Source organism: Eubalaena glacialis, chromosome 7, assembly GCF_028564815.1.
Source record: "Eubalaena glacialis isolate mEubGla1 chromosome 7, mEubGla1.1.hap2.+ XY, whole genome shotgun sequence".
Lineage (NCBI taxonomy): Eukaryota > Metazoa > Chordata > Mammalia > Artiodactyla > Balaenidae > Eubalaena > Eubalaena glacialis.
The window spans coordinates 40349602-40375107 of record NC_083722.1 but is presented as its reverse complement, the minus strand read 5'-3'; the positions used below and the strand labels follow the sequence as shown (position 1 = coordinate 40375107).

Here is a 25506-nt window from a genome sequence, read left to right as displayed (position 1 = left end):
AAAGCTGAGAGCTAACATTTCACAGTAGAATCCAGGTTAAACAATCACAAGGCATGTGAACACGGGCAAACCACTTGACATCCCTCGAGCCAGCAAAAAAATTGGATATAAAGCAATCTTTGGCAAGGCAGCCAAGGCTGCTCTGAAACAGCTTCCCCCAACACCACCTCCTTCTGCCAAAGCAAGCTTCTACTCATTGGCAGTTCAGAATACAAAGCTCACCTCCCAGGACTAAGTGTAGTGCATATTCAGGGTTGCTGTCCGCTGCCACCTTGTGGTCTAAATTACAACTGCCGGTCAGGACTGAAATAGGTGGTTACCAGTGCAAAACCACCTGTGCAGTTTAGGATTTTTATCAGTTATCAGTTTCACCTGGCTAATTATCCTCCCTCTCCACACAATGCTTGGCCCATAGTACCCCACAAATTATTCCCAAGTCCCCATACCCCTTAAGAAGAGCCACTTCTATTAGTTACCCGTCTTGCTGGCTTTCCTTACCTTGGTGGGCCTGCTGGTTGACCCAGAGTTGCTGCCTCAAAAGCTTTGACCTCTGAGCAGGAAGTGCAGATTTACTGCAACCATCAGCAGCCCAGGTTTGACCTGCAAGTCAAAGTTGGTATCTCACCCAGCAAACTTGCCTGCAGGCTTGGGCCCCTGGGCTCTTACTGGGCTGCACCTTCAAGGCTCACTTCCTGGCACTGCACCAAGCATGTGGTGTTTGCAGTGCAGGCCCACAGAAATGGTCCCATCAAACCCCTCTGGGTACTTACATGACACTTGGCCCCACCAAGAGAAAACCAACACACTGTTCTTGCCCATTTACTCATGTCGTATGCTGGGTCATCACTGACAAACCCCAGGAAAATGGGACAGTGGATGTCCCATTTTCAAGGAGCCCTGGGATAGCAAGACCTCCAGTTGTCTAGTATTCCTGGGGGGAGGCTAGGCAGTCCCTTTAGGGTGTTTTTGTGCAATGTTTTCTCCCTGATTCTTGTAAACCCTGAGCTTTGAAGATTAATAATTCCAGGACCAGAATAGCAACTTCCTCACCATACAGAGCTGAGCCAGCATGGCTGGTGTGGTCAAGACACCCAGCTTTCCAACCACCTCCCAGAACGGTTAACCACACTGGACAGGACCCCACAGGGAGGCTTATGCTGGAGCAAAGAGGGCCCAGGTCAAAGCCAAGTACTGCAGCTCTAACAACAACAAGTGATGTCACCCTGGATAAGGACAACTCCCAAAACCAACTCGGTCTTACCCCACTTAACACTCTGATCCTTAAACCAGTCCTGTTCAGGCTACATAATGCACAAAACAGGGCACACAGATCAATCTTTTCTGGCTACACGTTTATTCAACACAAAACAATCTCTTCCCAACTTTACTGAGGTGGCTGACCACGTCCACGACCAAATCCGCCTCTCTGCAAGAAAAAGCACATGACATCAGCATAAGTGGTATGCCGGGCAGCAGGCCTCATCATCACTGGAGAATTCCCCGTATGTAAGGGCTCAGAGAACCCAGCCCTGCCTCTTACAGGCTCTGGGGCCACATTCACCTCCTAGGCCCATTTCCTGCTGCCCAGGACAGCTGTTGTCCCAACAGTGATACACCATCCCCGGGGTTAATCCTTTACTTGGATTAACTAGTCTCACAACTACCTTGAGATAGCTACTACTTCATAGATGAGGAAACAGGCACAGAGGGGCACCTGCCGAAGACCACACCATCTGGAGTCTAGAGCCTGCTCAATCTCCAGTGTTCAGGTTTCAACCTTGCTTTGGTTCACAAAACTAATCCAGGGAGCCTATGATGGCCATTAATGAACTAGAAAATACCACTATGCCTCATGTAGTATTGATCTGTGAGACATGTTTCAGTAATTTATATATTTACAGATATTTGCATACTGTGCCTTAATATAAAAACCTATCTGGAATATGTGTTTGGGAAGAGGGGTGGGACGCACCACACTATACTGCATCTCTGGACATGCAGATCCAAAGGGCTGAGACCAGAATAGTGACTGCTTATGAAGAGCAAAAAGGGGATACTTACAAACTGGAATTCGGTTGCTGACCCAGCCCCGGCCTCGGCTTTCTTGTCGGCACCAGCTGGAATGAGAAACATCGATTTAGATTCATTATATGATCTGATCCACTACAGAACAAGGGCAGACAAGTCACCCAACCCAATCTTGCAAGAAAAGCCATGTCAGCAAAGGTACCATGAAGTACAAGTAAATTACAACCTGCAGTGGGGAAACATCTTCTGAGCCACCTCTGCCCCATCCTTCTCCTGGGGCAGCCTTCCTTAAGTCACCTTACAAAACTCACAGCCCAAACTATTGCCTCCTCTAGGAAGGCTGCCTTGACCATGACGTCTGGATTATGTGCCCTTCCTATATGGCACTTCCAATCACTGAGTTACTTCCACGCTTCAGACCAGCACCTAGCTCAGAGGGAGCTCAATGAAGGGGGAACTAAGAGGTGAAGGGCCCACAGAAGCAAAAAGCAACTTTATTATGACCAAGGGAAAGTGGCAAACAAGATGAAAGATCTAGTGCTGCTCTGTCCTATATGGCAGCCACTAGTCCAAATTGAGATGTGTGCAAAATACCCATCAGATTTCAAGACTTAAGAGAATGCAAAATATCTCATTAATGTTTATACAGGTTACATATTAAAATAACATTTCAAAATACACTGGGATTAAAAAAAATTAATATCCACATAAACCATTTCTATTTGCTTTAAATGTGACCACTAGGAAATTTTACAATTCACATTTGAGGGGCAGGGCTAACAGTCAGTGCGGTTTCAGTAAATCTTATTCAAATCGGAGCCCCCCTTTGGCCCATTTCAGACCACACCCACCACAGGCTCCTGTCTGCTCACCCCCTGGCCCTTTGACCAGAGCCACAGTACCCTCCCCAACTCCGTACCTTTGTTCATGCCGATCTCTCCCTGAAATGCTCACTCCCCCACCCTCAACTTGGGGACCAACTGTCACATCCTCTGGCTGATTCCTCGTGTGGTTTGACTTCTAATAAAAGCGACCACGAACTTTCTCTGAACTGAGAGCCTGTTTGCTGGAGGAAATCTTTCTTACTACTATCCTATAAGCTATTTAGGTTAACTGCTCACTTCTATCTCACACCTGAAGAATCAGGCACCACAAGTAGGGAGGCAAGAGCAGTAAAAGTTAGTAAAAATTCCCTTTACACCTTTCTTTTACATCACAATTAATTGCTTCTGCAGCAAGGACAGAGTCTCTTTAAAACAAATTGAATGGCTCCCCATCTTATTCCAGAGTAAAATCCCAAGTCATACCACGGCCCACAGAACTATGAAACCTACATCCTTATCTGACTCTCCCACTATCTTCTGTTTAGACAAGTCAGGTGCCTTCCCCATACGACCTTTGTCTGTAATGCTCTTCCCCCAGGTAGCCTCACCTCCTGCAGATGTTTGCTTCAATCTCACTTTGACAGAACTTTCCCTAAAAATCCAATTGGAAACTGCACACCTCCCCTCCGATAGCACCCACGATGGACATGATATATACTTATTTTTGTTTATCCATCCCCTACTACTAAAATGCAAGTTCAACAAGAGAAGGGCCTTTTGTCTCTCATGTACACTACTAGCCCCCCAGTTCCTAGAATCGTGTCTGGCATACCATAGGCCCTCAGTATATATCTGTTGAATGAACAGATGTCTGTTGTTCCCATCAGCGCAAACATGTGCTATTTAAAAACAAGATTTTGCAATAAAAAAGCAACAAAGGTGATGCGAGTGGGCCCTGCCCTCAAGCACAACACAGGAACACAACTACAAAACAAAGAAAGCATGTTGCTTTCCTAAAAGTCTTCCGTTTTGCTCTAAATGTCTTCAGCTAAAGTCTTCGGTGTCCCCAGCTCAAAGGGCTTTCCTTCTAATCCCCATCCCTGCATAAGACAAGAAGTACAAAGGACTCCAGCTGGAGATGATCTGAGATGAAACGAAGGATCTTTACTGGTTACCTTGGCATCTACAAGGGCCGAGCCCCAGCCAGGGCAGAATCCCAAGATTCTACCCCAATACCCAGATACAGATGATGCTACTCACAGGGCACAGCGCTTCGTCTGTAGGTGTCTCTGTCGGCTTCCCCTCTTGTGAGTCTTGCAGGTCGCTCTCCCTCCAGACCTACAAAAATTAAACCACAGTATAAACACAGGGCAACATGGGAACTCTGTTCCCTTCAAACCAAAAGAACGAACTGCTCTCCATTCTCACTGGGCAACACTTAGTTATAATGGGTTAATGGGGACAGGAACTCCTATACCCAGAACTGTCAGCTAGAAACTTGCCATCGCTGACGTTTTGGCTCCTCAAAGACCTAGGAAAACGCACATCTTAATTAAAATGTCATACACCTGCAAAAAGTTTGCTTTCTTCTACTGTATTTCTCAGCATAAACACACATTTTCCAATTCCTTGGCAAATTAAGAAATCCATCCATTTCTGCAAACATTTGAATAGCCAAAATTTTGAACTTGACCCATCTCTGAAATGGAAAACTTCCTGTGCAAACAGGAAAGGAGGCACCATAAGCTGCAAGCCCCACCTCCAATACAAGTATATAAATACAGAGGCCACCGAGAATCCTCTAGTTCCTCCTCGGGTCTCGCTAGGCTGTGGGATAACATTCTCACAAACACGGAAAGGTTAATCTAGTATTCTCTCTACCTTGTTATGCTGGAAAATTACGTATAGAGTTCATGATTTGAAAATGGACTTTTTAAAAAAAATAATAAAATAAGATTGAATCTGTAGTAAGTGGTCAAAGTAAATAAACGCCAGGCCCCACCTATGGCAAACTGGAATCTGTGTGGGAACAATGGCATTGGCAACACCCCCATGCCCCCAAAGATTCCAAGATGCAGTGAAGAACCTTTTCTCTAAAGATATGTAATCCTGCCTAACCACCTAGGGAGCTTTCATAAAAAATGCAGATTCCTGAGCTCCATGAAGTACCATTCCAGGGAACCTGACAGTCTGATGATCACCTGTTTTTAGGAATCTCTGCATCTCACCTCATCAAACTCACAAACTGCTCCTCCTACAAAGTTCCAGTGACAAGTTTTTTCAAAACCTAAGGAAAAGGAACCATAGCCCTGACAAATGCCAACTGTGAGCCAACAATGACCTCGAGTCAGAAGGTAATTCCCCATACACAGACCCCTTGTACACTGCTAATATACACACACGCACTCTCTACATCCATTCTCCCCTATCTGTCGTGATTATTTTTGCTCCCATTGCCAAGAAACTCTAGACAACTCTTCATTTATTTCACATGGTAAACAGCTTTGCTTTGGATTTCTTGGGGGGGATAAGCACCTCGCTCTACTGGAAAAACTTCAGGAGAAAATTTCAGTAATACTCTACCACATTTATCTTGTCACAGACTAATATTCTGTGTTTAATGCCATTTCTCTGAAGACCTGAGTCCAGTTCCATTAAAGGTTCTAGGACTTGACCTAGGTCTTGTGTGCCAGAGTCCCTCAAAATCTGATTCCAATGTTATATTACTAAGACCACCTCCATGCCCCCCACAAAAAAACCCACTGTTTCACCTCTCTCCCCAGAAAGAGCAACTTCAGAGAATGCCTTCAGAGGCATTATATGGGCACTATACCTTTGGGCCGCGGCCTGCCAGTCTCAGGACGACTGCGGCGCAGGGTGGCAGGCACGATTTCAGGGGGCAGGTGGAGGTAATCCCGGAGATACTGGATACCCTCGTTGGTTAGGTACCAGTAGAAATGTCTCCAGGCAAACTGTTCCTTCACGTAGCCTCGTGATTTGAGAGACTGTAAGACAGAAAACCACGGTTAAGACATAACTAGAGGCTAGAAAAGCAGTGCAAATGGGAAGCCAAACTTCACAGTAGACAAATTTTCACGGTGTATCTACCTCACAGCCCTTCAAGGCAGCAAGCAGCTCTGGCTGTCCTGACCTCTCCTTGGAATTTGCCTTGAACACCAGGTGGAAAATCCCTCCATCTGCACCCCACTCCAGCAGCCCCCCCGGCTACCTGCATGGCCTTCATGACATGAAGATTGGGCACATTCTTGTCTGCCAGCTCGGGGTGCTTAGGCATGTGGACGTCCTTCTTGGCCACCATCACTCCCTCCTTAAAAAGGAGTTCATAAATGGCAATCCGGTTCTTCTTGGGCATCAACATCTGCAAGAAGGAAGCGATTATCAAGAGCCTTTTTGAGCAGTGTGGCCACAGGCCAGTAACCCAGTTCATCACCCCCAAAGACCACACACACACACAGATCACTGTCCCATGGACTGAAATCTCAAACACACCGTGAAAAACAAGAATTCAAACTCCGCTAACTTAAGTCCAACAGTAACTAGTTCCCTCCCCCACCCTCGAAAACACGATTCAGGTGAGAAGCTGCCAAGACATTAAAATAAAACGAAGATAGAGGTACATACTCGCTGCAAGACCTTCACACTCACAACAGAGGTATAAATCGGGAAGCAGATCCTGTACGCTCGGACTATTTGGGGACCATCAGCAACAAACAGTACCTAATGCGGAATGGGCGCGGCGGTACCTTCAGGTGCGCGGGAAGGACCCAGAAGAAAGCCCTCGATTCATGACAGGCCGCTGACCCCAAACCAAAGGGCTGAAACCTTCACAGCCTACCACTCTTCTCCCAAACTAAACTTCCATGGCCAGGCAAAGTGACAAGTCGGGGTGCGGGGTTCTGCCCCGAAAAACAGCGTGCAAGAGGAGCACAGTCTCCCTAGCCTCGCCCGGATCTTCCCCGCCACGAAAGGGCTTCTTCCTCCTCTCCTCCGCCTTCCGCTATCGGGACGCCAATCTTCGCCTGCCAGGGCCCCACTACCCCGCGAAGTGCGCCCCTGACCCCTCTCATTGCTCAGAAATGGAGGTGAGGGGAGCGGGAGCGAGCAGCCTCCGCCGCAACCCCGGGGAGGAGCAGCGACTACGGCGGCGAGAGGCCCAGGATGGGGACCGATGGAACCCGAACGCCAGAGGAACTCACCACAACGGCTGCTGCGTCCGGGGCCGGAGCTGGAAAGGAAGGAGTAGGTGCGACGCGGCGTCTCTTCCGGGCTGCCGTGCCCCGCCCCCTGTCAGGACCCGCGCGCTGCCTGAGGTGGCCTCGGCGGTGCCTGAAGGACTGGCGTCACCGGGCGACCGCGAACCATGGCCTCCTTGAGGACGCACGCACGTGGAAACCGCCGCTGGGGGCTTCTGACCCTGCGTGCTCTATCAATAAATGGTCACTTTTATTGCTTGGGCAGGCCCTTTAGAAAGTCACTACGTCTTTCTTTTGTTTCCCTTCGGTAATTTAACTTATTATTATGTAAATAATATATGCTCTTTGAGGGGGGAAGAGAGAAACCAGACGAAATAATAATAACTGCAATAACAATAATAATAAAAGAATAAAAATAGAATCCCATCAACCGAAGGATCGCTATTAACATTTTGGTATATATTCTTACAAACTCATAGGAAGTGTATTTTTTAACAAAAATGGGATGTTTTGTATGTACGTTATGGTATGACGTTTGGAAACCTGTTTTTTTCGTTTACTAATACATCATGAATCTCTTCTTGTTAATTAATACCTTCAATTGTAATGACTACGTAGTAGTCCGCTGTTGGATGGTTTAATCAACACTATGATTGGATATATATTTTAGAATTTTTTCACTATTATAACTAACGATGCCACACACCTGCACACTTCTCAAATATTTTCCTTAGGACAAAGTCCTGGCAGTGTAATTGTTGAGTAACAAAATACACATTTTTAGGTTTTTGACACATGCCACATTGATGGAAGGCATTATCAATTACATTCTGGTCAGCTGTTATTAACAAGGCTCACTTCCTCATTATTAACCCTGCTGGCATTGGATATTCATTTTTCTCAGTCTGATAGATAAGAAATATTAATCTCATTGCTCTTTTGATTTGCTTTTCTTGATTACTTATGTGGTTAAATAGTTTTACTTTTCTTTTCTTTTTAGGCGTTTGTGTTCCTTCTTTTATAAGTTCATTTCCATTACCTGTTGTCCTATTAAGTTTTTTCTTTTCTATTGATTTGAAATTACTCTATGTGTTAAAGCTATTAACCCTTTGTCACATATTTTTCAAGAATTTTTCCCAGTTTTTTTCATTTGTCTCAACTTTCATGGTATTTCGAAGAAGTTTCACTTTTTTTCCCACATTTCTCTGTATTCAAATCTTTATGGTTTCAGACTTTGGTACAATGCTTAAAAAGTCACTCCACATCTGAACATATATTCACCTAGGAACTTCCCAGGTGGTGCAGTGGTTAAGAATCCGCCTGCCAATGCAGGGACACGGGTTTGAGCCCTGGTCCTGGAAGATTCCGCATGCCGCGGGGCAACTAAGCCTGTGCACCACAACTACTGAGCCTGCGCTTTAGAGCTTGTGCTCTGCAACAAGGGAAGCCACCGCAATGAGAAGCCCGCGCACCGCAACAAAGAATAGACCTAGCTTGTCCCAACTAGAGAAAGCCCGTGCACAGCAACGGGGGCCAATGAAGACCCAATGCAGCCAAAAATAAATAAATTAAAAAAAATATTCACCTATAGTTTCTTCAAGTATTTTTGTGGTTTCACTGTTTAAAAATAAGTATTTGGCAGTTTTGCAGGATGGAAAGAATTCTGGAGATTGGGTGCACGACAATGTGAATTACTTAACGCTACGGAAATGTACACTTAAAATGGTTATGATGGTAAATTTTATGTTATCTGTATTTTGTCACAAGTTAAAGAATAAGTATTCATAACATGTTTACAGAAAATTTTAAAAAAAATCTTGAACAACAAGAAACAAGGAAAAACATAATCTAAGGACTGGTCAAGCAGATTTGGAAAAGAATACAATAAAATTCCTACTAATGAAAACTAAAATGATTGAAATTTAAAACAATTTAAAAAAAAAACAATACATTTGACACACTTTAAGAGAAAAATCATGAAAGGGAAGATAGATGTGAAAAAACAAAACATTCACAATGTAGTCCAGAGATTAAAAGAGATGGAATAAGTGGGTGCGGGCAGGAATAAATTAGGAGGCTGGAATTAACAAATACACACTACTATGTATAAAATAGCCAACAAGGACCTACTGTATAGCACAGGGAACTCTACTCAATATTACATAATAACCTATAAGGGAAAAGAATCTGAAAAAGAATATATGTATATATGTATAACTGAATCACTGTGCTGTACATCTGAAACTTACACAATATTGTAAATCAACTATATTTCAGTAAAAAAATTTTTTAATAAAAAATATATAACTGGAAAAAAAAAGATGGGATAGTTGAAAGAAAGGATTTGAGGTGTGAAGGATAGAGAGGGAAAGTCTAATACATGTCTATGTGAAGTCACATAAGAAAATGAGAGAGAATATGGGAAAGAGACACTGTCAGTATCCTCAAGAATTCTTGGAAGACAACACACTTCAGAGTCACTGTGATCATCAAATCTCAAGTTGGATAAATAAAAACAGATCCATGCCTAAACATATCAAAATGAATTTGCAGGACATCAGAGACAAAGAGAAGACCTTGAAAGCAGCAAGCAGGAAGACACAGGGTTGATGGCTCACTTCCCAGCAGCAGCTCTGGGATGCAGTTTACTGAAATACAGTCTCGCAGGTCTCTTCCCTTACCGTGGCTAGAGTGATCCTGCTACAACATCAGACCACGTCACTCCTCTGCTTAAAATCCGTCAAGGACTCCCCAGTTCACTTACAAAAATATTCAAAGTCTTTATGTGACAAAATTGTTTAAGTTTAAATCTTTTAGGGACTTCCCTGGTGGTGCAGTGGTTAAGAATCTGCCTGCAAATGCAGGGGACACGGGTTCGAGTCCTGGTCCGGGAAGATCCCACCTGCCGAGGAGCAACTAAGTCCATGTGCCACAACTACTGAGCCCATGCACCTAGAGCCCGGGCTCCGCAGCAGGAGAAGCCACTGCAATGAGAAGCCCGCGTACTGCAACGAAGAGTAGCCCCCGCTCGCCGCAACTAGATAACAGCCTGTGCACAGCAACGAAGACCCAACGCAGCCAAAAATAAGATAAATAAATAAATTAATTAATTAAAAAATAAATCTTTTATCCTCCTGGAATGTTTTCTGATGTAAAAATTTTCCCTCCAAAGGGTAAGCTGGTTTCTCAGCATCATTACCTCAATAAGCTATGCTTCTCCTTATCTGAAATATCACTAAATTGTTTAGGAGAGATGGATTCAGTTTTAGATTTTGTTGCATTTGTGCCTGTGAGACACACTGGTGAAAAAACCCAGGATGATTTTTTTTTTTTCTTTTTTTATCTCCCTGTACTATGCAGCTGCTTCCCACTAGCTATCTATTTTACATTTGGTAGTGTATATATGTCAATGCTACTCTCACTTCATCCCAGCTTACCCTTCCCCCTCCCCATGTCCTCAAGTCCGTTCTCTACTTCTGCATCTTTATTCCTGTCCTGCCCCTAGGTTCATCAGAACCTTTTTACTTTATTTTTGGATTCCATATATATGTGTTAGCATATGGTATTTGTTTTCCTCTTTCTGACTTGCTTCACTCTGTATGACAAACTCTAGGTCCACCCACCTCACTACAAATAACTCAATTTTGTTTCTTTTTATGGCTGAGTAATATTCCATTGTATATATATGCCACATCTTCTTTATCCATTCACCTGTGGATGGACACTTAAATTGCTTCCATGTCCTGGCTATTGTAAATAGTGCTGCAATGAACATTGGGGTACATGTCTCTTTTTGAATTATGGTTTTCTCAAGGTATATGTCCAGTAGTGGGATTGCTGGGTCATACGGTAGTTCTGTTTTTAGTTTTTTAAGGAAACTCCATACTGTTCTCCATAGTGGCTGTATCAATTTACATTCCCACCAACAGGGCAAGAGGGTTCCCTTATCTCCACACCCTCTCCAGCATTTATTCTTTGTAGATTTTTTGATGATGGCCATTCTGCCCGTTGTGAGGTGATACCTCATTGTAGTTTTGATTTGCATTTCTCTAATGATTAGTGATGTTGAGCATCCTTTCATGTGTTTGTTGGCAATCTGTATATCTTCTCTGGAGAAATGTCTATTTAGGTCTTCTGCCCATTTTTGGATTGGGGTGTTTCTTTTTTTTTTGATATTGAGCTGCATGAGCTGCTTGTATATTTTGGAGATTAACCCTTTGTCAGTTGCTTCGTTTACAAATATTTTCTCCCATTCTGAGGGTTGTCTTTTCACCTTGCTTATGGTTTCCTTTGCTGTGCAAAAGCTTTGAAGTTCCATTAGGTCCCATTTGTTTATTTTTGTTTTTATTTCCATTTCTCTAGGAGGTGGATCAAAAAGGATCTTGCTGTGATTTATGTCAAAGAGTGTTCTTCCTATGTTTTCCTCTAAGAGTTTTATATTATCCGGTCTTACATTTAGGTCTCTAATCCATTTTGAGTTTATTTTTGTGTATGGTGTTAGGGAGTGTTCTAATTTCATTCTTTTACATGTAGCTGTCCAGTTTTCCCAGCACCACTTATTGAAGTGACTGTCTTTTCTCCATTGTATATCCTTGCCTCCTTTGTCATAGATTAGTTGACCATAGGTGCGTGGGTTTATCTCTGGGCTTTCCATCCTGTTCCATTGATCTATATTTCTGTTTTTGGGCTGGTACCATATTGTCTTGATTACTGTAGCTTTGTAGTATAGTCTGAAGTCAGGGAGTCTGATTTCTCCAGCTCCGTTTTTTTCCCTCAATACTGCTTTGGCTATTCGGAGTCTTTTGTGTCTCCATACAAATTTTAAGATTTTTTGTTCTAGTTCTGTAAAAAATGCCACTGGTAATTGATAAGGATTGCATTGAATCTGTAGATTGCTTTGGGTAGTATAGTCATTTTCACAGTGTTGATTCTTCCAATCCAAGACCATGGTATATCTCTCCATCTGTTTGTGTCATCTTTGATTTCTTTCATCAGTGTCTTATAGTTTTCTGAGTACAGGTCTTTTACCTCCTTTGGTAGGTTTATTCCTAGGTATTTTATTCTTTTTGTTGCAGTGGTGAATGGGATTGTTTCCTTAATTTCTCTTTCTGATCTTTCACTGTTAGTGTATAGGAATGCAAGAGATTTCTGTGCATTAATTTTGTATCCTGCAACTTTACCAAATTCATTGATTAGCTCTAGTAGTTTTCTGGTGGCATCTTTAGGATTCTCTGTGTATGGTATCATGTCATCTGCAAATAGTGACAGTTTTACTTCCTCTTTTCCAATTTGTATTCCTTTTATTTCTTTTTCTTCTCCAATTGCCGTGGCTAGGACTTCCAAAACTATGTTGAATAATAGTGGCGAGAGTGGACATCCTGATCTTAGAGGAAACGGTTTCAGTTTTTCACCATTGAGAATGATGTTTGTTGTGGGTTTGTTGTATATGGCCTTCATTATGTTGAGGTCGGTTCCCTCTATGCCTACTTTCTGGAGAGTTTTTATCATAAATGGGTGTTGAATTTTGTCAAGAACTTTTTCTGCATCTATTGAGATGATCATATGGTTTTTCTTCTTCAATTTGTTAATATGGTGTATCACATTGATTGATTTGCATATACTGAAGGATCCTTGCATCCCTGGGATAAATCTCACTTAATTATGGTGTATGATCCTTTTAATGTGTTCTTGGATTCTGTTTGCTAGTATTTTGTTGAGGATTTTTGCATCTATATTCATCAGTGATATTGGTCTGTAACTTTCTTTTTTTGTAGTATCTTTGTCTGGTTTGGTATCAGGGTGATGGTGGCCTCATAGAATGAGTTTAGGAGTTTTCCTTCCTCTGCAATTTCTTGGAAGAGTTTGAGAAGGATGGGTGTTAGCTCTTCTCTAAATGTTTGATAGAATTCACCTGTGAAGCCATCTGGTCCTGGACTTTTGTTTGTTGGAAGATTTTTAATCACAGTTTCAATTTCGTTACTTGTTATTGGTCTGTTCATATTTTCTATTTCTTCCTGGTTCAGTCTTGGAAGATTATACCTCTCTAAGAATTTGTCCATTTCTTCCAGGTTGTCCATTTTATTGCCATAGAGTTGCTAGTAGTAGTCTCTTAGGATGCTTTGTATTTCTGCGGTGTCTGTTGTAACTTCTCCTTTTTCATTTCTAATTTTATTGATTTGAGTCCTCTCCCTCTTTTTCTTGATGAGTCTGGCTAATGGTTTATCAATTTTGTTTATCTTCTCAAAGAACCAGCTTTTAGTTTTATTGATCTTTGCTATTGTTTTCTTTGTTTTTATTTCATTTATTTCTGCTCTGATCTTTATGATTTCTTTCCTTCTACTAACTTTGGGTTTTGTTTGTTCTTCTTTCTCTAGTTCCTTTAGGTGTAAGGTTAGATTGTTTATTTGAGATTTTTCTTGTTTCTTGAGGTAGGATTGTATTGCTATAAACTTCCCTGTTAGAACTGCTTTTGCTGCATCCCATAAGTTTTGGATCATCGTGTTTTCATTGTAATTTGTCTCCAGGTATTTTTTCATTTCCTCTTTGATTTCTTCAGTGATCTCTTGGTTATTCAGTAACGTATTGTTTAGCCTCCATGTGTTTGTGTTTTTTACGTTTTTTTCCCTGTAATTGATGTCTAATCTCATAGCGTTGTGGTCAGAAAAGATGCTTGACATGATTTCAATTTTCTTAAATTTACCAAGGCTTGATTTGTGACCCAAGATGTGATCTATCCTGGAGAATGTTCCATGTGCACTTGAGAAGAAAGTGTAATCTGCTGTTTTTGGATGGGATGTCCTATAAATATCAATTAAATCTATCTGGTCTATTGTGTCATTTAAAGCTTGTGTTTCCTTATTAATTTTCATTTTGGATGATCTGTCCATGGGTGAAAGTGGGGTGTTAAAGTCCCTTACTATGATTGTGTTACTGTTGATTTCCTCTTTTATAGCTGTTAGCAGTTGCCTTATGTATTGAGGTGCTCCTATGTTGTGTGCATATATATTTATAATTGTTATATCTTCTTCTTGGATTGATCCCTTGATCATTATGTAGTGTCCTTCCTTGTCTCTTGTAACATTCTTTATTTTAAAGTCTATTTTATCTGATATGAGTATTGCTACTTCAGCTTTCTTTTGATTTCCATTTGCATGGAATATCTTTTTCCATCCCCTCACTTTCAGTCTGTATGTGTCCCTAGGTCTGAAGTGGGTCTCTTGTAGACAGCATATATATGGGTCTTGCTTTTGAATCCATTCAGTGAGCCTGTGTTTTTTGGTTGGAGCATTTAACCCATTCATGTTTAAGGTAATTATTGATATGTATGTTCTTATTACCATTTTCTTAATTGTTGTGGGTTTGTTTTTGTAGGTCCTTTTCTTCTCTTGTGTTTCCCACTTAGAGAAGTTCCTTTAGCATTTGCTGTAGAGCTGGTTTGGTGGTGCTGAATTCTCTTAGCTTTTGCTTGTCTGTAAAGCTTTTGATTTCTCTGTGGAATCTGAATGAGATCCTTGCCAGGTCGAGTAATCTTGGTTGTAGGTTCTTCCCTTTCATCACTTTAAATATGTCCTGCCACTCCCTTCTGGCTTGTAGAGTTTCTGCTGAGAAATCAGCTGTTAACCTTATGGGAGTTCCCTTGTATGCTATTTGTTGTTTTTCCCTTATTGCTTTCAATAATTTTTCTTTGTCTTTAATTTTTGCCAGTTTGATTACTGTGTGTCTCGGCATGTTTCTCCTTGGGTTTATCCTGCCTGGGACTCTCTGTGCTTCCTGGACTTGGGTGGCTATTTCCTTTCCCATGTTAGGGAAGTTTTCGACTATAATCTCTTCAAATATCTTCTCGGGTCCTTTCTCTCTCTCTTCTCCTTCTGGGACCCCTATAATGCGAATGTTGTTGCATTTAATGTTGTCCCAGAGGTCTCTTAGGCTGTCTTAATCTCTTTTCATTCTTTTTTCTTTATTCTGTTCCATGGCAGTGAATTCTACCATTCTGTCTTCCAGGTCACTTATCCGTTCTTCTGCCTCAGTTATTCTGCTATTGATTCCTTCTAGTGTATTTTTCATTTCAGTTATTGTATTATTCATCTCTGTTTGTTTGTTCTTTAATTCTTCTCAGTGTTTGTTCTTTAATTCTTCTAGGTCTTTGTTAAACATTTCTTGCATTCTCGATCTTTGCCTCCATTCTTTTTCTGAGGTCCTGGATCATCTTCACTATCGTTATTCCGAATTCTTTTTCTGGAAGTTTGCCTATCTCCACTTCATTTAGTTATTTTTCTGGGGTTTTATCTTGTTCTTTCATCTGGTACAAAGTCCTCTGCCTTTTCATTTTGTCTGTCTTTCTGTGAATGTAGTTTTCCTTCCACAGGCTGCAGAATTGTAGTTCTACTTGCTTCTGCTGTCTGCCCTCTGGTGGATGAGGCTATCTAAGAGGCTTGTGCAAGCTTCCTGATGGGAGGGACTGGTGGTGGTAGAGCTCCCCAGGGTGATTTTAGATAAAGAGCTCAGAATTTGTCCTGTGGGAGACAGCTGGGTTACACTAGGTCAGGGAATCATCTAAGACACTGTGAGGCTCTGAGATCACCTAGAGAGGATGTGGAGTGAGAAGAGGATGCGGAGGGCCCCCACAGCACTTCCCAGCCTCAGATTGGGTTCCTGTGGTGTCTCCAGCCCTGGATGGAGCCTTCTCATGGGCAGGGGCCATGCCTTGCTCCTCTCTTTGTCCTCTCCAGCAGTTAGCATGATGTCTCACACATGATTGGGATACTAAATGTTTCAGGAGTAAACAGCAACCTCATGGTGAGCAGAGGAGATTAGAGGTTACTGAGTCAGGAAGGAGGACGAATAATAATACCTTCTGACACTTAGAAAAGACTTCTCAGATGACAGCACACCCTTGAGTTCACGGAATTCCATTCAGCAGTGAGGCACAAGGCACCTGGCCCTGGGCCAGGTGATGGGGTAAAAGTGGAGGCAAGAACACACTCGGATCCCATGCCAGGCAACAAATACCTCTATTATGTGCTGGGAGCTATGAAGAAAAGGATCAGGGCGTGGTGACCCAGAGCTTGGGTTGAGAAAAACCAGGAGGAACAATTCCAGTGCAAGGCCCTGCTGCAGAGAAGGGCTTGAACTGAGAGGCAAGCCAGCGTGGCCAGGACATGGTGAGCATGGTGAACCTGGACAGCCATGGTGGCCTCAGGAAAGAGGTAGCATTTTATTCAAAGTGCAATGAAGAGCCACGGAAAGGTTTCAGGCAGTCGTGACAGGATCAGATGTATATTTTAAAGAGATTACCATCATCAAGACCAACCCCATTTTAACCACTCCTACGCTGTATTGTGCATGAGATATAGGTCTATCACCTGCCCCATGTTAAAGACACACACACACAAAAACCCAAAGAACAAAAAACAAACGAACAAAAAACAGGCTTAGAGAAACAGATGTTTCTTGTTCAAGGTCACAGAAGTAAGAATTGATGGAACTGGACTCCGTCTGCAGAGCCCGGAGCCTTTCCTACTATCTCAGGCTGCCCCTCTGCAATGGGGTGTTCCTCCTGGGGCCAAGGTCAGGGGCAGGGAGCCAGAGCCCAGGGTTCAGAAAAGTGAGAGGAAGGGCTCTGGCTCTTGCAGGGTTTGGTCTCATGCCTGCTGCTCGTTAGAACCTTTTTGGAAGCTTTTAAAAATCCATTTACCCAGGCCACACCCCAGATTGAGTTAAGTCAGACACAGGGGGTGGGGCCAAGGCATCAGTATTTTGCCTTTTTTTTTTTTTTTTGGCTGCACCACGCGACTTGTGGGATCTTAGTTCCCTGACCAGGGATGGAACCTGGGTCCCCTTCAGTGGCAGCGCAGAGTCCTAACCACTGGACCACCAGGGAATTCCCCCAGTATTTTGCTTTTTTAATTTTTTGTGCAGTACAGTGCACAAATGTTAAGGTTACAACTCAATGTATTTTTATGTGTGTGTGTGTGTGTGTGTGTGTGTGTGTGTGTAAATCCATGTTAACTACCATTCAGATCAAGAGAGAGAATATGACCAGTGCCCCAGAAGTCTCCCTTTCTGGTCAGTGCCCCACCCCCACTCCCAGATACACACTATTCTGATGTCACCACTGTACGTATTGGTTTGTGTCTGGCTACCCGCCCCTCTCCATCATCAGGTCTGTGAGAATCCCCGTCACAGGCATCAGTACTTTGTTCCTTTTGGTTGCAGAGTGGCATTTCATTGTACAGCTACAGCACAATTTGTTCATCCATTTACCAGTTGATGGACACCTAAGTGGTTTCCAGCGTTTACAAATAAAGCTGCTAAGGATGTACTTAGACATGTTTTCTGGTGAACATGGGTATGGGCAGCAGCAGTTTTAAAGCCACCAACATTGAGATCCACCAACTTTGTGAAGCTATAAAATCCTGTGGGCTGCTGGAAAGATGGAAGACTGGAAGTCAGGGTCTAGGTCCCCAGAGACCCCCTGGAGTCCCCCCAGATTGGAAATGAATAAACTACCTTGTAGAGATTTTCTAGTTGCAGTTCCTTCTCTTTTGAGGTTCCAGAGCCTTGAATAAAATCTCCCCGGTCACAGAGGAAAGGGAAGGAGTACTGGGGAGCAGCGCCCTCTGTGGTCAGCACGGTGGCCTCTATTTCTGTGATTCTGGGAACAGAGTGGAGGGCACCCTCTCAGGGCCCAGGTACAGTGAGGCCCTGGCTGTGACAACAGTAAACCAGATGTCCTCAACAGACACTATCTAGAATAGCTTCCTAATACTGTAGCATGACACCTCCTCCCACTCCAGAAGAAACCTCCTTGAAAGAGCCATCTCTGCTGTGAATTTTCATTTATAGCTCCCAAAGCATATGTGAGTTTGTGATCTGTAGGTAGATAGATGGCTGCTGACACATTCCTGGACACACACACACACACACACACACACACACACGTCACCCAGATCTGTTGCCATGGGGCTGAGGGTGTGATTTATTCTCTAAATGGAGCCTGACCCTCCCCTCCACATGGGCAAACCACACCGCAGATGACCTCTCCCTAATCGACTACCACGTCTTTGCCTGTCATTGTTTGGGGCAGCTCCTCTGACCTCACTTGCCTGAGGCTGCCGTGATTATTTTCCTGAATTATTTGATAATGACCAATGTGGAGGCAAAAACTGCAGACAGAGTTCAGGGAATGCCACCTGTTGACAGCCTGTTGGATCTGTTGCCTGCAGAGGTGATCCATGTTGCTGTCAAGGTCTGGTTCATCTATTGTCACCTGTAAACCTCTGAGCATTTCTCATACTCCCTTGTTTTCTTTTTCACTGCCTAACTATTGGGTTGGCCAAAAACTTTGTTCAGTTAGTGAATACATTAGTCAATAAAATTCTTGGTGAAAATGAAAAATGTGTCTTCTATTTTTATTTAAAACCGAACGAACTTTTTGGCCAATCCAATACATCTTTGAGTACCCATTTTACAGCTGGAAAAACTGAGGCATGGGAAGGTTTGGAATCTCAGCTCCACAAGAGCAGGGATTTCTGCCTGTGGTGCTGATGGCTGGAGCCCCAGCAGCCTGGGACAGTGCCTGGCACACAGGAGAGGCTCAGTAAATATTTCTTATGGAAATGAATGAAGCTTGTGATGCATTTTGGTTTTGAAACGTCTATCTCGATATCCTCTTCCTGCTGGGGCTCCTTCCTCAGCACAGTCCACCAGGACAAGCAAGGCAACCACACTTCCCTTGGGGGGGTTTCCTCTCCCATTGCCCATTGGAGCCTCTTTACCTCTGCAATTGAGAGCACAGAATAGAGAGCTACACTGCCTGGCAAACCTCTGCCACTTTGTAGCTGTGGGGGCCCTTAGCCTCTCTGTGCCTTGGTTTCTTCATTTCTTTGCTGGAAATAACAGTACCAACCTGGTGGAGTTGTGGGAAGGATTAAAAGAGTTTGTATAAATGATGCGTTTGGAGCTGTGCCTTGCATGTGGCAGGTGCTCAAGAAAGTCAGTTATTCATATTACTTTAAACAAAAAAAACTTTCCCCCTAGCTTTAATGAGGTATGATTGACAAATAAACATTGTATATACTTAAGGTCTAAGGCCTGATGTTTTGATATCCTCTTTTCTGAAAGATTTTTTCAAATCTTCTGCCCATTTAAAATTTTTTTTCAGTTGTGGTAAAATATACACACCATAAAATTTACCATCTTAACCATATTTAAGTATACAGTTCAGTCTTTTGCCTGTTTTAAAAACTGGATCATTTTTCTTCTTAATATTGAGTTGTAGGAGTTATTTATATAATCTGGATACCAGTCCTTTTTTCAGATATATGTATATATTATGAATATTTTCTCCTAGTCTGTGGCTTGTCTTTTTATTTTCTTAACAATGGCTTTTGAAGACCAGAAGCTTTCTTTCTTTCTTTTTTTAAAAATAATTTTTATTGGAGTCTAGTTGATTTACAATGTTGTGTTAGTTTCAGGTATACAGCAAAGTGAATCAGTTATACATATACGTATAACCACTCTTTCTTATTTTTTAAATTAATTAATTTATTTATTTATTTTGGCTGCACCATGCGGCTTGTGGGATTTTAGTTCCCCAACCAGGGATCGAACCCGGACCCTTGGTAGTGAGACTGCAGAGTCCTAACCACTGGACCACCAGGGAATTCCGTATCCGCTCTTATTTTAGATTCTTTTCCCATATAGGTCATTACAGAGTATTGAGTAGAGTTCCCTGTGCTATACAGTAGGTCCTTATTAGTTATCTATTTTATATGTAGGAGTGTGTATCTCAATCCCAATCTCCCCAGAAGTTCTCTTTCTTTTTTTTTTTAAACACAAAGATATAATTTTATTCATGCAAGAATATGAATACTGTTCAACATGTAGGGCTTTTTTCTGCCTGTTTAAGTTGAATTTCCATCTGAACATCTAATACTGACAAGCCTCAAGCTATTTTAATCAGGTTACTTTTTACGTTTATAAAAGTGGCACAAATGTCTCTGAATACCACTCCAGAGATACTAATACACAAAGCAAACAACTACCCAACTCCTCTTTAGCCTCATATCACAAAACAATGCAAAGACAGATGGAATAACATTCCCTGCACTCTAGGGAAGGCACAGTACAGGAAGAGGGTAAGAGGGTTTCTGGGTCCCTGCCACTGTTTCACATGCTTCTTTCATCTTCTGTCTTCCTTCCTGGGCACGATGGGGCTCCTTTGATGGAAGGCAAGACGGCTGCTATCCCCAGAAGTTTTCAATTAATTAATAGACTAATTTGTTAATTTTTTAAATGACCTGTGCTTTTTGTGTCCTAAGAAATCTTTGCTTAGCCCAAGCTTACAAGAATATCCTCTTAACGTTTTCCTTTAGAAGATTTTTTAGTACCCACCCTCCATCCCCGGCATGGCTTGTGGGATCTTAGTTCCTAGACCAGGGATAGAACCCATGCCCCCTGCAGTGGAAGTGCAGAGTCCTAACCACTGGACCACCAGGGGATTCCCATTTTTTTAGTTTTTTGGGTTTTTTTAAACATCTTTATTGGAGTATAATTGCTTTACAATGGTGTGTTAGTTTCCGCTGTATAACAAAGTGAATCAGCTATACATATACATATATCCCCATATCTCCTCCCTCTTGGGTCTCCCTCCCACGCTCCCTATCCCACCCCTCTAGGTGGACACAAAGCACAGAGCTGATCTCCCTGTGCTATGCGGCTGCTTCCCACTAGCTATCTATTTTACATTTGGTAGTGTATATATGTCCATGCCACTCTCTCACTTTGTCCCAGCTTACGCTTCCTCCTCCCTGTGTCCTCAAGTCCATTCTCTATGTCTGCGTCTTTATTCCTGTCCTGCCCCTAGGTTCTTCAGAACCTTTTTTTTTTTTTTTAGATTCCATATATATGTGTTAGCATAATTTGTTTTTCTCTTTCTAACTTACTTCACTCTGTATGACAGTCTCTAGGTCCATCCACCTCAATTTCATTTTTTTTTTTTAAAGGAATTCCTTTATTGTTATCATTTATTTATTTATTTATTTATTTATTTTTGGCTGTGTTGGGTCTTCGTTTCTGTGCGAGGGCTTTCTCTAGTTGCGGCAAGCGGGGGCCACTCTTCATCGCTGTGCGCGGGCCTTTCACTATCGTGGCCTCTCTTGTTGCGGAGCGCAGGCTCCAGACGCGCAGGCTCAGTAGTTGTGGCTCACGGGCCTAGTTGCTCCGTGGCATGTGGGATCTTCCCAGACCAGGGCTCGAACCCATGTCCCCTGCATTGGCAGGCAGATTCTCAACCATTGCACCACCAGGGAAGCCCCTCATTTTTTTTTTGATGGCTGAGTAATATTCCATTGAATATATGTGCCACCTCTTCTTTATCCATTCATCTGTTGATGGACACTTAGGTTGCTTCCACGTCCTGGCTATTGTAAATAGAGCTGCAATGAACATTGTGAATTTTTTTAGTTTTAACTTTTACATTTATGTCTATGATCGACTTCAAATTAAATTTTGTGTGTGGTATAAGGATTGAGATTCTTTTTGTTTCGAATGAATATCTAGTTCTTCCAGCATCATTTGTTGAAAAGACTACTCTTTCTGCATTGAATTAACTTTGTTGAAAATTAATAGATCACACATCAGTGGCTCTACTTCTGGGCTCTTTTTTCTCTTCCACTGATCTGTAGTGTTATACTTACACCAACAGCACACTTTCTTGGTACTGTTGCTTTATAGATAGACTTGAAATCAGGTAGCATAAGTCTTCCAACTTCATTCATCCTTAAAAAAAAATTGTTTTGTCTTGCTCATTAAAAAAATATTTTGATCCCACATGCCACGGAGCAACTGGGCCCGTGAGCCACAATTACTGAGCCTGCACGTCTGGAGCCTGTGCTCCGCAACACGAGAGGCTGTGATAGTGAGAGGCCCGCGCACCGCAATGAAGAGTGGCCCCCGCTTGCCACAACTAGAGAAAGCCCTCGCACAGAAACGAAGACCCAACACAGCCATAAATAAATAAATAAATACAATTTTAAAAAAAAATAATAAAATAAAATATTTTGATCAGTGTCATAAAAGATGAGGAAAAATAGATAACCAACAAAGACCTACTGTATAGCACAGGAAACTATGCTCAATATTTTATAATAACCTATAAGGGAAAAGAATCTGGAAAAGATATATATAGATATAGATATAGATATATCTGAATCACTGTGCTTACACCTGAAACTAACACGATATTGTAAATCAACTATACTTCAATTAAAAAAAAATTCAAGAAAAAAATTCCAAGGAATTCTCTGGCAGTCCAGTGGTTAGGACTCTGTGTTTTCACTGCCAAGGGCCCAGGTTCAATTCCTGGTCAGGGAACTGAGATCCCACAAGCCGCTCAGCATGGCAAAAAAAAAAAAAGATGAGAAAAGCTTACAGATTGAAATAGACTAAGGAGAAATAACAACTAAATGCAATGTGGGATCATGGATCAGATCCTGGAAGCAAAAAGGGACATTAGTGGGAAATTCATATTAAAGTAAGGTCTGTAGTTTAATGAATAATACTGTACTGATGTTAACTTCCTATTCTCGATTATATAGATATTAATATTAAGGGAAGCAAGGTGAAGGATATCAGAAAACTCCTTATTCTTGTAACTTTTCTCTAAGTCTAAAATTAGTTCAAAATAAAAAATTTTAAAAATTGTACAAATATTGATTGTAACAAATGTACCACTCTGGTGCTGGATTTGATAGTGGGGGAAGCTGAGGGGAGAGGGGCAGGGGGTACATGAGAACTCTCTGTACTTTCTGCTCAATTTTGCTATCCACCTAAAACTGCTCTACAAAACAAGGTCTACTTAAAAATGAAAAAAGAGAAAAAAAGGCACACATGAAAAAGAATGAGATAAGAAAAAAACTTGATGTTGTTTTTTTGCATATACTTTCCCCTTAATTTAAAAAATTGTGGTAAAATACACACAACACAAAATTTACTAGCTCAACCATTTTTAAGTGTATAGTTCGATGGTATTAAGTATATTCATATTGTTGTGCAACCATCACCACCATCCAGAACTCTTTTCATCTTACAGAACTGAAACTCTATACCCATTAAACAATAACTTCCCATTTGCCCCTCCAACCAGCCACTGAAAACTACCGTCTACTTTCTGTCTATGTTTTTGATTACCCTAAGTACCTCATATAAGTGGAATCATACGTGTTTGTCTCCTGTGGCTGGTTTATTTTCACTTAGCATAATGTCCTCAAGGTTTATCCACATACAAAAAAGGGCACAAATAAAAAGAATGAGATAGAAGAAAAAAAGTTGATGTCTTTTAAGTCTCTTTTAATCTATAGGTTCTCCCTCTGTATTAGTTTTTCTGTGTTGCGTAACAAATTATCACAAATTTAGTGGGTTAAAACAACACACACATAGGGAATTCCCTGGTGGTCCAGTGGTTAAGACTCCTCACTTTCACTGCCGAAGGCCCGGGTTCAATCCCTGGTCGGGGAACTAAGATCCCGCAAGCTGTGAGGCACAGCCAAAAAAAAGAGAAAGAAACAAAAAAAAACACACATATATTCTCTCTCAGCTTCCATGGGTCAAAAGCCTGGGCACCACTGAGCTGGGTCCTCTTCTCAGGGGCTCACAGGCTGCAGTTAAGGTGTTGGTCAGGCTGCATTCTCGTCTGGAGACTCAACTAGGGAAGAATCCACTTCTAAGCTCATTCTGGCTGTTGGCAGCACTCATTTCCTTGCAACTGCAAAACTGTGGGCTCCAGATGCTTCCCAGTGATTGCTGGAGACGGCCCTTAAGTTCTAGAAGCTGCCCCAAATTTCTTGTCATGTGGCCCTCTCCATAGGCTGTTCATAGCCTGGATGTTTTCTTATTTAAGACTAATAGGGGAGGACTTCCCTGGTGGTCCAGTGGTTAAGACTCCGTGCTTCCACTGCAGGGGGCGCGCGGGTTTGATCCCTAGTCAGGGAAGTTCCGCATGCTGCGTGGTGAAAAAAAAGAAAAGAAAACAAACAAACAAACAGGGGAGTCTCCCCTTCCAGTCTGCTAAGATGGAGTCATATAACAAAACATGCTTATGGGGGTGCCATCCTCTCACCTTTGCCATAGTCTATTGGTTAAGGGCAAGTTGCAGGTCGTACCCACACTCAAGAGGAAGGGATTATACACGGGCACAACTCATTGGGGGGGGTCAGTTAGGGTATGTTGGCCATACTCTCCATGCCCCCCCCTTTTTTTCCTTTACAATTAATTTGTTGGAGTATCTGGGTTGTTTGACCTGTAGAGTTTCCCTTGGTCTAGATTTTGCTGATTGCACACACAGTGCAGTTCAACATGCTCCTCCGTCACCTGCATTTCTGGCAAACGGGCAGCTGGACCCCGAGGACTGATCAGACTCAGGTTGGATCCTTTTGGCAACATTTCAGGTGGTGGCGTGGTCTTCCCTCGGGAGGCACATGGTGTCTGGCTGTCTCTCTTTTTGTGATGTTAGCAGCCATTGACGTTCAATGCCTACACCAGTTAGTTCAAAGAGGGTAACAAAATGATGATGTCTTAATTCTATTATTTCATTTATTGGTTGCAATACTTTTATAAAGAGATGCTTCCCCTCATCTATTATTTGGTTACCCAGTGGCATAAGTCATATTGGGAAGGCAGGATAAGTGCTTGATTCATTTCTTTTTTTTTAAAATTAATTTACTCATTTATTTATTTTTGGCTGTATTGGGTCTTTGTTGCTGCATGAGAGCTTTTCTCTAGTTGTGGTGAGCGGGGGCTACTCTTTGTTGCGGTGCATGGGCTTCTCATTGTGGTGGCTTCTCTTGTTGCGGAGCACGGGCTCTAGGCATGTGGGCTTCAGTAGTTGTGGCACACAGGCTCAGTACTTATGGCTTGTGGGCTCTAGAGCGCAGGCTCAGTAGTTGAGGTGCATGGGCTCTAGAGCACAGGCTTAGTAGTTGTGGCGCATGGGCTTAGTTGCTCCGCGGCATGTGGAATCCTCCCGGACCAGGGCTTGAACCCGTGTCCCCTGCACTGGCAGGCAGATTCTTAACCACTGAGCCACCAGTGAAGTCCTGATTCATTTCTTTTCTTTTATTTACCTGTTTCCAAGATAATAAATTGCCTCCCTATCAAGATGACCAATTAATTTTTAAAAGCATTATGAACCACAGATTTAAACATATTTGATTGATTTGAATCCATTGCAATTCTTATCCTTATTAAAGCTCACATGGGCCAGTGGGAGCCTCTTCAAACTGGCTTCTGAGTCCTTTTGACATTCTATTAGTCTTCGAGAGTTTCCTGCTAGCTGCTACATCAAGGTGGTCCAGCCTAATCTTGTATTTTGTACCTTCCCGCTCCAGACTTGAAAAAGGCATTTCTCTAAGAAGCCCTGACTTCTTTTTTTATTTTGTAAT

The 25506-nt window shown here is 42.3% G+C and overlaps 1 protein-coding gene across 1 annotated transcript; it reads right to left on the bottom strand.

Moving 5' to 3' along the window:
* Positions 1-1335: 1335 nt before the first annotated feature.
* RPS10 (ribosomal protein S10) lies at positions 1336-7145 on the bottom strand. Its single transcript, XM_061196368.1, has 6 exons — positions 7070-7145; positions 6082-6231; positions 5686-5857; positions 4113-4190; positions 2062-2117; positions 1336-1426 (listed from the first exon to the last, which is right to left on the bottom strand). The coding sequence occupies exons 2-6, from the start codon at positions 6229-6231 to the stop codon at positions 1385-1387; spliced, it is 498 nt and encodes a 165-aa protein (XP_061052351.1). The 5' UTR covers positions 7070-7145; the 3' UTR covers positions 1336-1384.
* Positions 7146-25506: the final 18361 nt, after the last annotated feature.

Coding starts and splice junctions, on each gene's coding strand:
- RPS10 (XM_061196368.1), bottom strand. CDS start 6,231: ATGTTGATGCCCAAGAAGAACCGGATTGCCATTTATGAACTCCTTTTT. Junction 4,191..5,685: donor TGGCAGGCCGCGGCCCAAAG/GTATAGTGCCCA, acceptor TAATTTTTGTAG/GTCTGGAGGGAGAGCGACCT. Junction 2,118..4,112: donor CAGACGAAGCGCTGTGCCCT/GTGAGTAGCATC, acceptor TTCTCATTCCAG/CTGGTGCCGACAAGAAAGCC.